Source organism: Hypanus sabinus, chromosome 18 (genome assembly GCF_030144855.1).
Source record: "Hypanus sabinus isolate sHypSab1 chromosome 18, sHypSab1.hap1, whole genome shotgun sequence".
NCBI classification, from domain to species: Eukaryota; Metazoa; Chordata; class Chondrichthyes; order Myliobatiformes; family Dasyatidae; genus Hypanus; species Hypanus sabinus.
This window is the reverse complement of record NC_082723.1, coordinates 58,141,368-58,159,669: the sequence shown is the minus strand read 5'-3', so window position 1 is coordinate 58,159,669 and position 18,302 is coordinate 58,141,368. Positions and strand designations below refer to the sequence as shown.

The following is an 18,302-nucleotide window of genomic DNA, read 5'->3' as shown; positions in this document are numbered from 1 at the left end:
AGTTTAATTGGAGTAAAGGGAAATATGAAGCTATCAGGCAGGAACTTGGAAGCATAAATTGGGAACAGATGTTCTTAGGGAAATGTATAGCAGAAATGTGGCAAGTGTTCAGGAGATATTTGCATGACATTCTGAATAGGTATGTTTCAATGAGATGGAAAGGATGGTAGGGTACAGGAACCATGGTGTACAAAGGCTGTTGAAAATCTAGTCAATAAGAAAAGCTTACAAAAGGTTCAAAAAATCTAGGTAATGTTAGAGTTCTAGAAGATTATAAGGCTAGCAGAAAGGAGCTTAAGAATGAAATTACGTGCCAAAAGGGACCATGAGAAAGCCTTGGCAAGTGGGAGTAAGGAAAACCTCAAGGCATTCTACAGGTATGTGAAGAGCAAGAGAATAAGACATGAGAGAATAGGACCAATCAAGTGTGACAGTGGGAAAGTGTGTATGGAACCAGAGGAGATAGCAGAGATATTTAATGAATACTTTGCTTCAGTATTCACTATGGAAAAGGATCTTGGTGATTGGAGGGATGACTTACAGTGGATTGAAAAGCTTGAGCATATAGATGTTAAGAAAGAGGATATGCTGGAGTTTTTGGAAAGCATTAAATTGGATAAGTCACTGGGACCAGATGAGATGTACCCCAGGCTCCTGTGGGAGGCGAGGGAACAGATTGCTGATCCTCTGGCAATGATCTTTGCATCATCAACGGGGACAAGAGAGGTTCTGGAGGTTTGCAGATGTTGTTCCCCTATTCAAGAAAGGGGAGTAGGGTTAGCCCAGGAAATTATAGGCCAGTCAGTCTTACTTCAGTTGTTGGTAAGTTGATGGAGAAGATCTTGAGAGGCAGGATTTATGAACATTTGGAGAGGCATAAAATGATTAGGAATAGTCAACATGTAAAGAGCAGGTTGTGCTTATGAGCCTGAGTGAATTTTTTGAGGATGTGACTAAGCGCATTGATGAAGGTAGAGCAGTAGATGTAGTGTATATGGATTTCAGCAAGGCATTTGGTAAGGTACCAAATTTGGCAAGGCTTATTGAGAAAGTAAGGAGGCATGGGATCCAAGGGGGGTATTGCTTTGTGGATCCAGAACTGGCTTGCCCACGGAAGGCAAAGAGTGGTTGTAGATGGGTCATATTCTGCATGGAGGTCGGTGACCAGTGGTGTGCCTCAGGGATCTGTTCTGGGACCCCTTCGTGATTTTTATAAATGCCCGGGATGAGGAAGTGAAGGGACAGGTTAGAAAATTTGCTGTTGACACAAAGGTTTAGGGTGTTGTGGATAGAGTGGAGGGTCATCAGAGGTTACAGCGGAACATTGATAGGATGCAAAACTGGACTGAGAAGTGGCAGGTGGAGTTTTGATAGGTCAAATATGATGGCAGAATATAGTATTAATGGTAAGACTCTTGGCAGTGTGGAGGATCAGAGAGATCTTGGGGTCTGAGTTAATAGGACACTCAAAGCTGCTATGTAGGTTGACTTTGTGGTTAAGAAGGCATACGGTGCATTGGCCTTCATCAACCATGGGATTGAGTTCAAGAGCCGAGAGGTAACGTTACAGCTATATAGGATCCTGGTCATACCCCACTTGGAATACTGTGCTCAATTTTGGTCACCTCACTACAGGAAGGATGTGGAAACCATAGAAAGGGTGCAGAGGAGATTTACAAGGATGTTGCCTGGATTGGGACCATGCCTTATGAGAATAGGTTGAATGAACTTAGCTTTTTCTCCTTGGAGCGACGGAGGATGAGAGGTGACCTCATATAGGTGTATAAGTTGATGAGAGGCATTGATCATGTGGATAGTCAGGCTTTTTCCCAACACTGAAATGAGAGGGCACAGTTTTAAGGTGCTTGGAAGTAGGTACAGAGGAGATGTCAGGGATAAGTTTTTTATGCAGAGAGTGGTGAATGCATGGAATGGGCTGCCAGCAACGGTAGTGGAGGTGGACATGATAAGAACTCCTGGATAGGTACATGCAGCTTAGAAAAATGAGGGCTATTGTTAACCTTAGGTAATTTCTAAGTAAGTACATATTTGGCACAGCATTGTGGGCCAAAGGGCCTGTATTGTGCTGTAGGTGTTCTGTTTCTAACCTCAAGTTCCTCTGTGTCAACAACTTTGAAGATCTATCATGGGTCCAACATATTGATGCAATTACAAAGGAGGTATGACAGCAGCTATTTTTCATTAGGAATTTGAGGGGACTTGGTTTGACACCGAAGACTCTTGCACATTTCTACAGATATACTGTGGAGAGCATTCTAACTTGTTGCATCGCAGTGTGGTATGAAGGGGCACAGGATCGGAAAAGGCTGCAGAAAATTGCAAACCCAGTCAGCTCTATCATGGACACAAGCCTCCCCAGAATCGAGAACATCTGCAAAAGGCAATGCTTCAGAAAGGTGGCATCCACCATTAAAACTCTCATCGTTCAGAACCTGCCCACTTCCCATTGTTACTATCAAGGAGGAGGCACAAGAGCCTAAAGGCACTCAAAATTTTAGGGACAGCTTCTTCCCCTCCACCATCAGATTTCTGAATGGACAGCAAACCCATGTACACAACCTTAATGTTTTTTTCTCTTATTTTCACAATTTATTTAACTTCCCAAATTTCTTATTGTAATTTGCTGTTTTGGTTTTGTCTGTCACCTGGAGCTTACTTATCCTGTTTCATTGTTGCCTTGTGTCATAAGCTTCTTTGGTTTGCCCTGTAATTGCCTTGTGTCCTGACATAGTCAGTCCCATCGTGTGATTCAGTTCGATTGTTCTGATCGTGTACAGTACCTTGAGTTTAGTGAGGTAGTTTTGTCGGTGCCTGTTGTCTGGAATTCGAGTAGCTGGCCTATTATTGACTAAGTTTCTGGGCTCAGTTAGCCTTTTGTATTATTACCTATTTGTCTGGTCAGCTTGCCACAAATCATTTCCTGTGGGCAAGTTTACTGTTTACTGGAAGTTTACTAGAGGTTGGTTAGATTCCTCTGTTATTATTGTGCCTCGGATGCAGGTTGTCTATTCCATTATTTTCAGGTGTCTCTGGTTTGGTTAGCCAGTTCCTTATTAGCTGGTATCTGGAGTTTAGTCTGTCCCATGATTGCCCAGTGCTTGGTTCTCTCATTTTATGATTGTCTGGAACCCTTAGATTTGGATAGGCTGTCCTACTGCTATTGATGCCTGGAGTTTGTTAAGCCTCAACATTATTCTCAGGAGTTTTGGGTTTGGTTAGCCTGTCTGTTTTTACTTAATGCGTAGGGTTTGGTTTCCTTGGTTATCACAGTGGGCTTGGTCAGACTCTCACCTCATTTTGATGTTTTCCTTGAGCTCAGGGAAATTGTCCTGCTTATTATTTGGGGTCCCGGCTAGGTTAAGCTGTTGTATTAATATTAAATAGGTTAACTTAGCCTAGTGCTCCAGTTAATAGCACTCTGTGCTGATGGAGATGGTCCCTTAATTGTCTGAGGTCCTGAGCTCTGACGCCCTGCCCTTAGTTGGTTAGATTGAAGCTAAGATTATATATTTGTTTCAAATAAAACCAAAAATAGTTGGAAATATTTGGATGCATCTTCTTTAATAGGAAGTGAAACAAATATTTCTGGAGCTTGATTTGCCTGTTCTGGCTCTGTTTGGTTTTCTATTTATTGCCTGATATTATTGATGTAAAGCCAGACAATGATAGACCCATTTAGCAGGTGATAGAGTCACTCTAGTAAGAGTTAACATTTCAAATCAAAAATGCTTTAAAGTGATTCTGACCTGAACTGTTAATGTTTGTTCTCTTTTCACAGATGCTGTCTTCCCTGTTTATCTGGTTTTAATTTGTATTTCTAGCATTTGCAGTTTATTTTTTGATTTTAATGTACTGACAGCAATCCCAGGGTCAATTGTCTTTCTCAACGATGGTGGTTCTGGGATTTGTTACTGGTTCTGTTATTTGGAACTGTGGGTTCAGTTGGTTTCTCTGCTCTTGTCTGAGCTCCTGGGACGCAATAGTCTATTCCATTGTTTTCTGCTTTCTGGAGTCCTGTTCAGTGGTGGTATTATTATTATTCGAGACTCCCTTGTTGGTCATATTCTGCAATAATTGCCTTGTGTATGGTGATCTTGCGTTCTAAAGTTTCGATGGTGCAGGGGATTCTGTTGCACAGTGGCCTTCCTATCTCTGTTCTTAGCTCATGTCTCCATCAATGCTGTAAGTTTGATTTTTTTTTCAGTTTTTACATTCAAGTGAGAAAATACCAACTTTTGTGTTTCAGCAACAGACGATATCGTGAAGGTGGAAGTTTGGGACATAGTGGATAAAGGTCAGTGCTCTCATTAACCTTTTCTTGTTTTGCTAAACAGATTCATTTCTCTTGCATTTGTTATGTAAATGTCTTCATTTTTCTGGAAAGAGCTGGAACTCAGTGCAGATGTGTGAACTTTCTTTCGTCTTCTAATTTTGATGTAAAATTTCCCTGCCTTTTCTCCTTAAAATTTGACTGTAAGGATTCAAAGGCAAGTTTTTTTAAACAATAATTTGTATGAAAGTTTTTATTGCGGCCTAAAATGAGTATTAATAACTTTCAGCATTTGAAATCCTTTTGCCCATCTTGTCTATGCCAGCTCTCAAGTGCAAGTTAATCCTCCTTTGTTGCCTGAGGTGCTAAAGATTATTTATTAAATGTCCTTTTTGAGAAGTAGCTTTGAATCAGACTCCTCCACATTTTCACTCAGTGAAATCCAAATAACAACTCGTTCTTTAAAGAAGCCTTAAGACTGCGATCTTCATGTTGTTGAGCCTCCAACTCCAGTCAGTAAAACCAGTTTCTCTTAAGTTTTTATATCAAACATGATGATCCTTCATCATTGGTTAAATTCCTCCACCTCTTCTGTAGGTTGAGCAATCCAGCAGCATTTCCACAGAGCTGGCGCCTTATTATATGTTATTCGTGGAAAATTTCTCAACTGTCCCCAGTATTTGACATCCATCGTTAAGCATGATATCCAGAATTAGACAGAATACTCTAATAGAACCACACTGTCAGACTGTGTTGGAAACAGGGTTGTTTCCCAGTCACTGTTGGTACCTCTCAGACCACTGTTACCCCTAGCCCTCCGGCATTGCATCTGCCCCTGCCCACAGCCCTGCTTCCTCTTCTTGGCAGTGTTAGAGCAGTTGAATTTGGGAGTATGGTAACAATCTACATTATTGCTTTACCTTGCCACCTCTGACCTTGTACTGCAGCTCTCACTTTGGTTGTCGCCTACCCACTTTTGATGTCCCTCTTTTTTTCTGACATCCTTAATTTTCATTTTAGAACACAGAGCAGTACAGAACAGAAAGGGCCCTTTGGCGCACAATGTTGTGCCGACCTATAAAGATGATGTTGGTAAGACATCAGACAAAGCTAGGAATAGAAAGGTTGAGCATCTGCAGCAAGTGTCTTGGGCTGTGTATATTTCAAAGCAAGAAGTATTCTAGGATAGGCAGATAATAGTGCTGAAGATGAGGTAGCTGGTTTACAAACAGATGTAATGTGTAGTGAGGAAAGGCTGTTGAAAGGGCAAAATTGCAGTCAACAGGATTAGTTGCAATGTCAAAGTGGACAAAATCGAAAAGGTGAATATAAGACTGAATGTGTTGTATTTGAATGCGCGCAGCATATGGAAGAAGGTAGATTAACTTGTAGCACAGTTAGATTGGCATGTATGATGTTGTAGACATCACTGAATCATGGCTGAAAGAAGATTATAGATGGGAGCTTAATATCCAAAAATATACATTGTATCAAAAGGACGGGCAGGAAGGCAAAGCAGGTGGTGTTGCTGTGTTGGTAAAATAAAGTGAAATCAAATCAAATCACTCAAGACAGTGACATAGGGCAAGAAGGTGTTGAATCATTGTGGATAGAGCTAAGGAACTGCAAGGATAAAAGGATCCTGATGGGAGTTGTATACAGATCCCCAAGGATGTGATCTACAAATTACAACAGGAAATAGAATGCCGAAAGGGCAATGTTACAATAGGCATGGGGGATTTCAATATGCAGGTAGATTAGGGGGAAACAGGTTGGTGCTGGATTCCAAGAGGGGAATTTCTGGAGTGCAACAAGATGGCTTTTTAGAGCAGCTCCTGGTTGAGCCTCTAGGGGATCAGCTATTCTGAATTGGGTGTTGTGCAATGAACCAAAATTGATTAGAGAGTGCTTAAAGTAAAAGAACCCTTGGGAGGAAGTGATCATAATATGACTGAATTCACTCTGAAATTTGAGAAGGAGAGGCTAAAGTCAGATATATTAGTATTATAGTGGAGTAAATGGAATTACAGAGGCATGAGAGAGGAGTTGGCCAGCATTTTATTGGAAAAGAACACTGGCAGGGATGATGGCAGACCGGCAATGGCTAGAATTTCTGGAAGCAATTCAGAAGGCACAGGGTATATACATCCCAAAGAGGAAGAAGTATTCTAAATGGAAAATGACTGACTGACAAGAGAAGTCAAAGCCAACATAAAATCCAGAGATGGCATATAACAGAGCAAAAATTAGTAGGAAGTCAGAGGATTGGGAAGCTTTTAAAAACTAACAAAATCCCATCAAAAAAGGCATTCAGAAGGTAAAGATGGATTATGAAGTTAAGCTAGCCAATAATTAAAGAAGATACCAAAAATTTCTCAGATATATTAAATGTAAAAGAGTCAAGAGTGGATGTCGGACGGCTGGAAAACGATGCTGGAGAAGTAGTTATAGTGGATGAACTGAATAAGTATTTTGCATCAGTCTTCGATGTGGAAGACACCAGCAGTATGGTGAAAGTTCCGTGTCAGGGGTCATGATGTGTGTGAAGTTACCATTACTAGAGAGAAGGTTGTAGGGAAACTGAAAGGTCTGAAGGTAGATAAGTCACCCAGACCAGATTGTCTACACCCCAGGGATCTGAAGGAGGTCTGACCTCGGTGCTTAAGAAGATGTTGGAGTCGATTATTAAGGATGAGGTTTCGGGGTACTTGTAGGCACGTGGTAAGATAGGCTGTAGTCAGCATGGTTGCCTGACAAATCTGTTGACATTCTTTGAAGAAATAACAAGCTGGATAGACAAAGGAGAATCAGTTGATGTGTATTTTGATTTTCAGAAGGCCTTTGACAAGATGTTACTCATGAGGCTGCTCAAAGCAATGAGCTCTTCGTATTACAGGAAAGATTCTGGCATGGAAAAAACAGTAGCTGATTGACAGGATGCAAAGAGTGGGAATAAAGGAGCCTTTTCTGGTTGGTTGCTGGTGACTAGTGGTGTTCCTCGGGGTCTGTTTTGGGACTGATTCTTTTTACATCATATGTCAATGATTCGGATGATGGAATTAATGGTGCTGTTGCAAAGTTTGCAGATGATATGAAGATAGATGGAGAGGCAGGTAGATTTGAGTAAGTGGGGAGGCAATAGAAGGATTTAGACAGATTAGGAGAACGGGCAAAGAAATACCAGAGGCCCCATCTTTATGTATATTTCAGGCAGAAGTTAGTAGATTATTGACTAGTCAGGACATGTAGTGATATGGGGAGACAGGAGATTGAGGCTGAGAGGAAAATTGTATCAGCCATGATGAAATGGCAGAGCAGACTCAGTGGGCTGAATGGCCTAATTCTGCTCCTATATCTTATGGTTTTATCAATATAACCCCTCCCCCCTACATAGCCTATAACCCTCCATTTTCCTTTCATCCACGTGCCAAATACAGCTCCTTGTCAGTTCCCTGTCAGTTATTCTACAACGTGGAAAAATTCCCTGGCTTCCCTCTTATCGAATCCCATTGAGGTGAATTTGGGAAAGTGCTCTTTCTACATCTCGTAAGCTCCTCATTTCACTTTGTGTCATGGTTATCCTCTGAATTCATTTTGTTCAGGTGGTGCAATTTCCTCCACTGGTACATTGGGTGAGTGTTAGTCTGCTTGACAATGACTTTGTTTAGCTTCTAACTGCAGAATCTGATTGCAAATGTAAGACGTATGTTGAACTTGATAGTCTTGTACTGACTCAGGTGCATGTGGTTGCAGTGACTAGTATATTCTATGTAGAGTTAGTGTCTACATCTTGCATTTTACTTTCATCAGTTTATCGATTGCTGCTATGCATGCTTACTCTCAATGGAGAATTTTCCATGGGCTCTGACCTCACTGGGATAGAGTTCCAGAAATACTGACTTAGCTGCACTGCAGCTGATGTGGCCTCTGATTGGGGCACAGTCCCACTGATGCGGTCTCTGATTGGGACACAATCCCACCGATGTGGCCTCTGATTGGGACACAATCCCACCGATGTGGCCTCTGATTGGGGCATAGTCCCACCGATGTGGCCTCTGACTGGGGCACAGTCCCACCGATATGGCCTCTGACTGGGGCACAGTCCCACCGATGTGGCCTCTGATTGGGGCATAGTCCCACCGATGTGGCCTCTGACTGGGGCACAGTCCCACCGATATGGCCTCTCAGCACAGCACTCAAATACTTGGAAATTGAAGCAAGAATCAGCCATGTGGCACTTGGCTAGCTGTGCTGTTCAGTCAAATCACTGCTTACCTTTGATCTCATTAACACTCTCCTGTGCACTCGTCCATATGTCTTGATTTCCCAAAACTCCATTGATCTTTTCCTTGAATAAACTCAGCAACTAGCCCCACACCGTCTGAGTAGAAAATTCATTAGCTACCTTAATCGCTGTCCTCTAATGTTCAGATGGTATCACAATTATAAATACTCTAGCCAGGGAAGACATCGTCTGTGTATCCACTCTGTCAGGCTACATTAGAATTTTGTACATTTCAATTAAATCATATCTCATTCATCTAACTTTTCTAGAGGACAGGGCCAACATGTTTCACCTCTCTTTGTAGGACAATCCCATAAGAGCCAATTTGGTGACCCTTGATCTTACTCGCTCTTCCATGGACATGTCCTTCCCATGACAGGGAAGTGGACCTGAAAGTTGTTTGCAATGCAATCACAGCAGGGTTGTTCACAGATGCAGGATAACTTTTTACTTCAGTCCTCTTGCGATTAAGACTTTCTATTGCATACTGTTCCTGCACATGAGTTTTCAGTGATTTGTTTTCCAGAGTCCTCAGATTCTCTGAAACACCAGCATCTTTCAGTCCGTCACTGATTGTTTTAAAAAAAAAGTCATTTAACCTTGCTATTTTTTCCCTATCATAGGTGACCTCTCAGTTTACCAGTTATATTCCATCTGTCTTGTCCGCATCCAACCACTTGTCCTGGAGCCTCTCCTTCTACCTCACACCCAACACTGTTACCCAGCTTCCCATCATTACTAAACTTGGACCTTATTGCGCTTCATTTTCTCAGCAAAATCATGGATAAAGATTGTGCATGACTCTGCCCTGATATCAGCTGCATCCTTCCCCTCCCACCACAAGTTATAGCCTTCGAGTTTTAAATAATAACCTGAGTGCTGACCTTCGCTGATGCATGGTTCTACAGTTTGGCAATGGCCTTAACTTTTGTCTGTTCTTATTCGTGATGTTATGTTTAAGAGATTGCCCAAGGAGCAGATGAGCAAAATATGGTTAGGTTTCATTTCGTACTGTTTACATCTACTTAGCTTATCACTAGCCATCAGATGATGTGGCTGCTGCCACTCCCGTAAACTCCTTTAACCAGCTGTTTTATGGCACTCTGACTTTATGATTTGCGAGAATTTGAGATTTGCCTGCCGTGTCCGGAAGGTGTTAGGATGAGATATGAGATTGCTTGGAGAATCACCAATAGCTGCATACAGTAACTCTGCACATCCTGATGAACCCTTTTTGCACTCAGTTCCGTTTCCTGTTCCTAGTTTTGGATCAGTTTGTTTTTCAGCCCAGCTGTTTTGCACTTTTTACATTACCAATGCTGACCGATTGTAATAGATTTTCTCCATCTGTGATTGGTTTTACACATTACCATAGCCACTAATCTTTCAATTAAATAAAAATATCCAAGAATTTTTTTAAAATCCTATCTTGATCAAACTATATGATCTCCACTTGCAAACCTATCTGAAAATACACATGCAAACCTGTCTGAAATTGCCTTTGAATTGGACATCAGGTTTTGGGAAGATTTATTCTGCAAACTTTCCATTGATTTTATTTCTCTCCTAAATAATAACAAAACATTGCACACTGTACCTCCTATCTTGCTCCCTTCATGGTGCCATGTTAGGAAACTTGGTTAAACTTCATTTGCTGCAAATTGGAATATAAAATGCATATCAACGTATTGTGTACATTGAATGACAGGTCATGGACATTGCTGGCCAGGCCTTAACTTATTTGCCGTCCAAAATTACTTATAAATAAGGGTATTTAAGAATAATCATGAATGTTATTATTGAACCAGATGGGTTTTTGCATTGATCCAGTCATTTCATCATCCTCATTACTAATACAAGGTGTTCTTTCTAGCAATTATTCAGAATTAAACTACTATGCCTCTGGTGGAATTTGCCTTGTTTTTGAGACTGGTGAGATTGACTATAGAATTACTAGATGATTAATTTGGCTTTGGAAGGTCCGAGTGCATGATTCAAAAAAGAGCATGAGGTTTCTCTCTGGTATCCTGGCACACTTCATTTGTCTGTGTCTTAATCACTATTACTAAACTGATTATTTAAACTAACTTGTGTGTGAAGATGTAAAAGATGTGTTAGAAATACTTGTGGCTAATATGACCACTTTCTGCGCTGATCAGTGATGCGATTATAATTCTAAATTTTAATTCCTGAAGCTTGCCCGCTTGTATAAAAATTTGTAACAGTTGATGGTCCTTGCATTGCCTGCATGATCGTGACATTGTTTCTCAGTATTTGGTGGAAATGTAAGCTAGAATACTGACCTTATAAGTGTCTTCTCCACCACCTTACATTGCAGACGTTCAAAGTACGTTCACTTAGAGTATTGTGCATAATTGTAGTTGCCACACTGCAGAAAGGGTTTGGTAGTAATAGGGAAAGTGCAGAAGAAATTCACCAGGATGTTGTCTGGAATGGAAGACTGTAGTTATAAAAGCGTTTAGATCAGCTGGGTTTGTTTTCACTGAAACCTTGGAGGCTGAGACCTTGCAAAAGTTTACAAAGATATGAGGAGCATAAGATAAAATGGTCAAAATCTTTTTCCTTGGTGAGGCTAAAGCTGGAACAAGCAGGTTTAGGGTAAGAGGTAAGAAATTTAAAGATTTTCACACAGATGGTGGTTATCTGGAACAAGCAGCCAGTTGAGGGGGTAGGTGCAGGTAAGTCACAAAGTTTAAAAGACATTTGTCTACGGTCTAGACTGATGCGAATGGGATATGCTTGAATGATCAGTATAGATAGAGTGGCTGTAAGTGTTGTTTCTGTGCTGTATGTTTCTATGATTTTGAATGCCAGTGAGAAAAGGGGTTAGAGATAATACTTGAGGGCACATTTTATACAAAGCTTCTCTTGGAATAGAGACTTGAACTCTGGCATTGTGGAGTTGAATGAGAGTCACTGTGTGCAGCTTGGGTGATGATTGGTTTCAGAAGTCTTTGTACAAAGGAGTAGAAGAGAGAAAGAGGGAAAATTTCTGCTGGCTTAACATCCTAACTAGAAGATGTTGAGAACTTTGTATGTGGCTGATGTACTGTCATGCTGTAATTCAGTAAGTGAACAAATTCTTATTGTTCTTCAAGCTTCTGCATTATTGTGATCCTTGAGAAAAGTTAATATCTACAAGGGCTGTAGAAATAGTGATTCATTTTTGAGACTAATCTGAGGGAAGGTAGTCTTACCTTCCTAATTATTCACTGAGTTATTCTCTACATCTTCCAGGTTGTCTATCACTTTTGAAATAGATCTGTTAATAAGGCCAGATACCATATGTTCTCTTGGCAATGTTCATCTCCTACATAGAGACCTGATGCTCTGCCAACCTGCATGTGCTTTGTCCTTTACCAGTCGTTATCATGATCCTTTCACCAAATTCTCCAGCTATTTGTTCACTTTCTGTGCTTCTGTTTATCAAAACTTGGGCATTTAATTACGGACCAAAATATCAACCAGCTGCCAGTACTCCTGTTGAGTGTAGTTTTGGAGAGTTAGAGAGTGGATTTTCAGAGGTGGTACTAGTACAGGTTATGCATCACAAGCTCTACTGCTCCTGACCTGGCAATTATAGATGCTCACCCCATTGCTAGTGTTAGAGGAATCCCATTTTCCCCTGTTATGAACCCTGTAACTGGGTGACTTACCAGCAAAGATAAAGATGTCCGTTGAAGTCTGATAATACTATTTTTAACAGTATTTATTAGTAAAAATACACAAAAATAATATCAATGCAAATATACGTCGTCAATACTAAATCTAAAAGTGCGGGTTTAATAATAATCAATAAGAAATAAGCTCTATCGTTGTCTAGGGGATAATGTATTGTCCGAGGGAAATATAAAGTTCACTGCGGTTCCACAAGCTGCCGTCTTTTGGTTGTCGCTGTGTTGCACTTTGTTGGAGAGAGAGAGAGAAAAAGAAAAACTTGCCGGCTTTCCTTTATGATTTCGATCCGTCAGGGGTCTCGTTGTTGTGGCCGTTCAAGTGTGACCTCTCCTTTAGCTAAACCGTTCTTCCGTGATGAGCCCGCCACCCTGTCAAGCGAGGACGCACACGAGCCCCCACCGGCTTTCGCTATAAAACGCTGTCACGGGATTTCTAGCGTTTCTCCTGGTGCGTCTAAAGGGGTGTCCCCCAGACCCCTCTTTTATCCTTGCTCACGGGGTCTCAGATGTCAATCAGGTTGGGCTGATGCAGTCCCTCAACCAGACCACTCTGGTTGTCCCCTGAGGGGTTTCAATGAATAGTACAGTACTCAATACACAATTCCTTCTCCAAGAGACAATAGCAGTAGTCAGTGGTTCCGTACCGCTGATGTCAGGACACATTCCACCTGGTTGTGTATTCTGTGTCTCTCTCCCTCATGATGTGTATCTCTCTCATTTCCTGGGTCTCAGACCCGAAATAATAGCGATCTTGCGATTCTCAAAAAGGAGGGGGTGACTTTGTACCCTTCGGCCCCTCAGAGTTGCTTCACCTTCGTAACACCCCACTCACATGCAAACTACACAGACAGCGCTGGAGATCAAAACTGAACCAGGGCAGCTGGACCTCTGAGGCTGCATCTTGCCTGCTGTGACTCTGTGTTGCCCCAACTGACCTTTTGTAGTCCACGTGGCTTTTTCATTCCACGTGTTGCATCTCCTCCTCACCCTTTGCTGCCAGCTATGTCTGATTGATCTCTGTACCCACATTTCAACTTGCTGAGATTTCCAGCCGGCTTGTTCATCAAATTGCAATGAAGAAGGGTGCCATTCAGCCCATTGCATCTCTGCTGGGTACACTCCAGTCCATTGCCATGTAGGCCAATTGGAGATCCTTATTTCACCAAGTCCTTCCTGTGCAGTCAGTCTAGGTATTCAAACTTTGTGTCTCAACTAAACCTCTAATCATTCTTCTTTGTTTCAAAGACAACCCAGCCTAAAAATCTGACCAATACTAATAGTAAAATCAAAGGAATCTTCCCTAATCACTCCGTTCTTCCCAAGTCTGCTGCAAATTCAGCTTTATCTCCCCACTCTTATACTCTGTTTCAGCTAATAAAAGCAGGCTCACTTCTCAGCCATCTCATTTTTTATGACACTGCCTTCAATTGCATTTCAAGGTCCCTCTGTTCTTCTACACATAACATCTACCATTTACCATCTACTTCCTCTGTTTGCTTTTTGAAATTGTATTTTCACAGACTTCTGTCAGTTGAATTACATTTGGCACTATTGTGCACACGAAACAGTTTATTGCTTTCTTCCTTGTGTTTAACTTGATTACTTGTTATTGGCCACATCGCTAAAGTTGCTACCTTTGGCACACTTCTTAATCATGGTCCATACTCTTAATCCAGTTTATTAAAATGTACCAGTAATTCGGGGAATTAAGTGCTGGGTCCTACAGAACCTTTTGTCCATGAACCGTTGGAGCTTTGAAACTAATCTTTGCATTTTGAATCCAATTTATCATTTACCGTAGGATCCCACGTGCTTTTCTGATCAATCAGGTTTTCATGCTGTGTCCAATTATTTGGTACACTGTACACCTGCTTATTAATACAAACATCTAATCAGCCAATCATGTGGCGGTAATCTGTGCACAAAAGCATGCAGACATGGTCAAGAGGTTCAATTGTTCAATCGTTCAATCCAAACATCACAATGAGGAAGAAAAGTGATCTAAGTGACCAAGTTGCTTGATCCTGCTGAAACTGCAGCAGACTTGGGAAGAATGGAACGATTACAGAGAAGATTCCTTTAATTTTTCTATTAGTATTGGTTAGATTTTTAGGTTGGGTTGACTTTGAAACAAAAGAGAATGATTATTGGTGCCATACACGGTGGTTTGAGTATCTCAGAAAATACAGATTTCCTGGGATTTTCACGCACAGCGCTCTCTAGAGTTTATAGAAAATGGTGTGGGAAAACAATAAAATATACAGTGAGCAGCACTTCTGTGGGCAAAAATGCCTTGTTAATGAGAAAGGTCAAAGGAAAATGGTCAGAATGGTTCAAGCTGATGGGAACGTGACAGTAACTCAAGTAACATGCACTACACATCAAACCTGGAACTGGATAAGCTTACAGCAGCAGAAGACAGAGAACGTACATCCTAATCTCCTTATCTACTCATCACATCCCTCTAATGCTCCTCCCCCTTCCCTTTCATCCATGGTTTTCTACCCTCTCATCAGATTTCTGTCTTCTCCAGCTCTTTATCTCTTTCACTTATTAGCTTCCTAGCTCTTTACTTCACCCCTCTCTCTCTTCTGGTTTTACCTATCACCAACTACCTTATACTACTTCCTTAGACTATGTCCATACTAGACCGGATAATTTTGAAAATGTTGGTTTCGCGTAAAAATGATAGGCGTCAACACTAAGCATTTTTTTAAAAATCTCTGTCCACATTAAAATGGATATATCGGCTAATCTCTTCCTGCGCATGCGCAGAACACATCTACCGAAAACAAGCAACATGTTTGGTGTCGAATCTCGCCGTGAAAGACTTGGTGCGTGTATGTTAAGTTACAGACTAGAAAAACTTAAAGATGGACAGCTGTTGGCTCTCGCGCAGGAGGACTTAAAACTTTAAAAAAGACAAATACTGGAGTGTATGGAGGCAAACGACAGGGAGTTCACAGACAGTATGACTTGGCTGACGACGAACATTGAAAAGCTGACTAATTCTGTTGCATTAATAAAGCCCCTTGTTAAATGTATAAAACATTATCTTGTATTTCCATACAATGTTACATTAGGCTGTTACACATCTATTGTCAGAAGTACTTGCATAAGTAGGTAAACCACCTTCATACGAGCAAGGACAGAAAACAGGGCAAAGTGAGTATACTTATTTATTCAGTAAGTCATAGGTCAAAGTATTTGGTGAGTACATTTCTAACTCTTCTGGCTTCAGTCTTGTTGCTATTTGTTCTGAAATTGTTAGGTTATGTTCAAGAAAACAGTGAAATGGTGCATTGCCGTCACCATCTGTTCCGGCACGTCATGACAGCATTTTTAGATTTCTCCGGTTATCCCATCCACACTGCTCCGGCCAATCTGGTGTTTTCAAAATTACACACTCTGGAGAGTGTTTCTGAACTTCTCCGTTTTCCGGGGACAAAAATGCTATTTTAGTATGGGCAGAGGGTAGAAACGAAGAGAAAAAGCTTTAGTTATCCGGTGTAGTGTGGACGTAGTCTTAAGTGCATAAGATTATGCAAGTTGCTGGAAATCCAGAGTAATACATACAGAATGGTGGAGGCACTCAGCGGGTCAGGAGCATCTGTGGAAACGAATGAACAGTTGATATTTCAGGCGGAGACCCTTCGTCAAGACTTGGTCTTGGCCTGAAACATCAATTGTTTATTTGCTTCCACAGAAGCTGCCTGACCTGCTGAGTACCTCTAGGGTTTTGTATGGCAATAAGCTTCTTGATCTGTATGCAGTTGGATCCTTGACTCCATCATCGGAAGAGCACTATCTGAGCAGATTGGTATTAATAACTCTGCGCACCTCAGGGATGTGTGCTTAGCCCACTGCTCGACTCTGTACCCAGGACGGTGGCCAGGCATAGCTCAAATGTCATTTATAAATTTGCTGAGGATATAACCATTGTTGGTAGAATCTCAGATAGAGAGGAGAAGGTATACAGGAGTGAGATATACCAGTTAGCTGAGTGGTGTTACAGCAGCAACCTTGCACTCAACGTCAGTAAGACCAAAGTGCTGATTGTGAACTTCAGAAAAGGTAGGATGAGGGATCACGAACCAGTTCTGATAGAGGGATCAGAAGTGGATAGAGAGAGAGAGATCTTGACACCCAGGAACTTGAAATTGCTCAGAGGATCTCACCTGGTCCCAACATATCGCTGGAGCTATATTAAAAAAAAGCAAGACAGCAGCGATATTTCATTAGGAAGTTTGGTTTGTCACCCAAGACGCTCGAACTTCTACAGATGTATCATGGACAACATTCTGACTGGCTGCATCACTGTCAGGTATTGGGAGTGGGGGGTGGTCTACTGTACAGGATCAAAAGAAGCTATAGGAAGTTGTAAAACTAGTCAGCTCCATCTTGGGTACTAGCCTCCGTAGTATCCAAGACATCTTCAGGGAGCGGTGTCTCAGAAAGATAGCGTCCATTATTAAGGACCCCCAACACCCAGGACATGCCTTCTTCTCATCAGTGTGTCTTTCCTAAAAGAACACTCTTCAGGCTACCTCCATACTAGACCAGATAAATCCGTGAACTCTCTGTTGGTTGCCTCCATATGCTCCAGTATTTGTTTTCTTTTAGTTTTAAGTCCTCGTGCACGAGAGCCAACAGCTGTCCGTCATTTGACAATTTCCTTTTAAGTTTTTCTAGTCTTAACTGCACAAATGCGCACTTTCACAGCGAGACACATGTCGCTTGTTTTCTGTAGATGTGTCCTGCGCATGCCGGGTAGGAGGAGGTTCGCCCAAGTACCCGTTTTAATGTGGACGAAGGTATTTTCAAAAGTGCTTGGTGTGGACTATTATCGTTTTTACACAAAACCAGCATTTTCAAGATTTTACGGTCTAGTGTGGATGTAACCTGTATGATTCAGAAACAGCTTCCCCTCTGCCATTGATTTCTAAATGGATATTGAACCCATAAACACTAACTCACTTTAGTTGTTTCTGCTTTTGCACTATTTTTAATTTAACTATTTAATACGTGTGCACACACTTTTTAAAATTGATTTATTTTTCCTATATTATCAAGTATTGCATTGTACTGCTGCCACTAAGTTAACAAATTTCACGACATCTGCCAGTGATATTAAACCTGATTTTGATGCTATATCAGAAAGCTCCGAAAGCTTGCTCATTCGGGAGTCATGTTTCTACATCAGTGGGTCCTTTCTCTTCTTGTAACCTCTGTTGCTTAACTCCAACAGATCTTTTTTGATCTCCTTACTATATTGCATGAACCCCTTCTATATTATCCTTGTATTCTACTTCATATTCGGCCTCATTTACCAACTGAAAATGATCCTCGAGGTTTTCCAGTTTTATAAACCCAAGGGAATCATACACACACCAGCAATGTCGCCCTTCATATTTCTTGAAACATTCAAACCAGCCATGGCTGTCCTTGAACTTACTGGCACCTTCAGAAGCATCATCACTTCCTACACCCCACATTCTTTGAATTATTCTTCTAAGAATAATTTTCACGAAAAAGTGAAAAAGAAACACATTTCATTGATTCTGATTTTCTTTTTTTTTTGTAATTTTTTTTATTGAAGTTCATCATCAAACATTTTCATAAGATGTATTTCAGACATTGTGCATATATATCATATAATCATATATATCACAAATCTCCACAAAGTATTTATCTGAGGTATACACTCGTAGAAAAGAGTGGAAAGAAAAAACAAGCAAAAGGAAAGAACTATGTACAAGTAGGGAGTGATCTTTTCTTTACAATAGATTCATTGATTTCTGAGAATAAAATGAGGCCTATTCTGATTTTCTAATACACAGTTTCATTTTGTTAGGTACTTGCATCAGTAGCCAATGGAAAACAACTTGAATAGATTTCCCATCAACACTTGGGATTTTAATTGCAACTTAATGTAAATGTTGATACAAATCTTTCTCTCTGCCCCTAAAATTATGTACTGCAAATTCAAAGACATATAACCTATAGTATGAATTATGCTTAAACTAAA

The 18,302-nt window shown here is 41.0% G+C and overlaps 1 protein-coding gene across 3 annotated transcripts in view; it reads left to right on the top strand.

The window, feature by feature from the left end:
* Positions 1 to 18,302, top strand: part of LOC132407639 (rab-like protein 6) — a 103,013-nt gene that overhangs the window by 12,082 nt on the left and 72,629 nt on the right. For all 3 annotated transcript variants that reach the window (XM_059994427.1, XM_059994426.1, XM_059994428.1), the window contains exon 3: positions 4,268 to 4,315. In XM_059994427.1, coding sequence (XP_059850410.1) covers positions 4,268 to 4,315 — 48 coding nt within the window. The remainder of the gene's footprint in view (positions 1 to 4,267; positions 4,316 to 18,302) is intronic.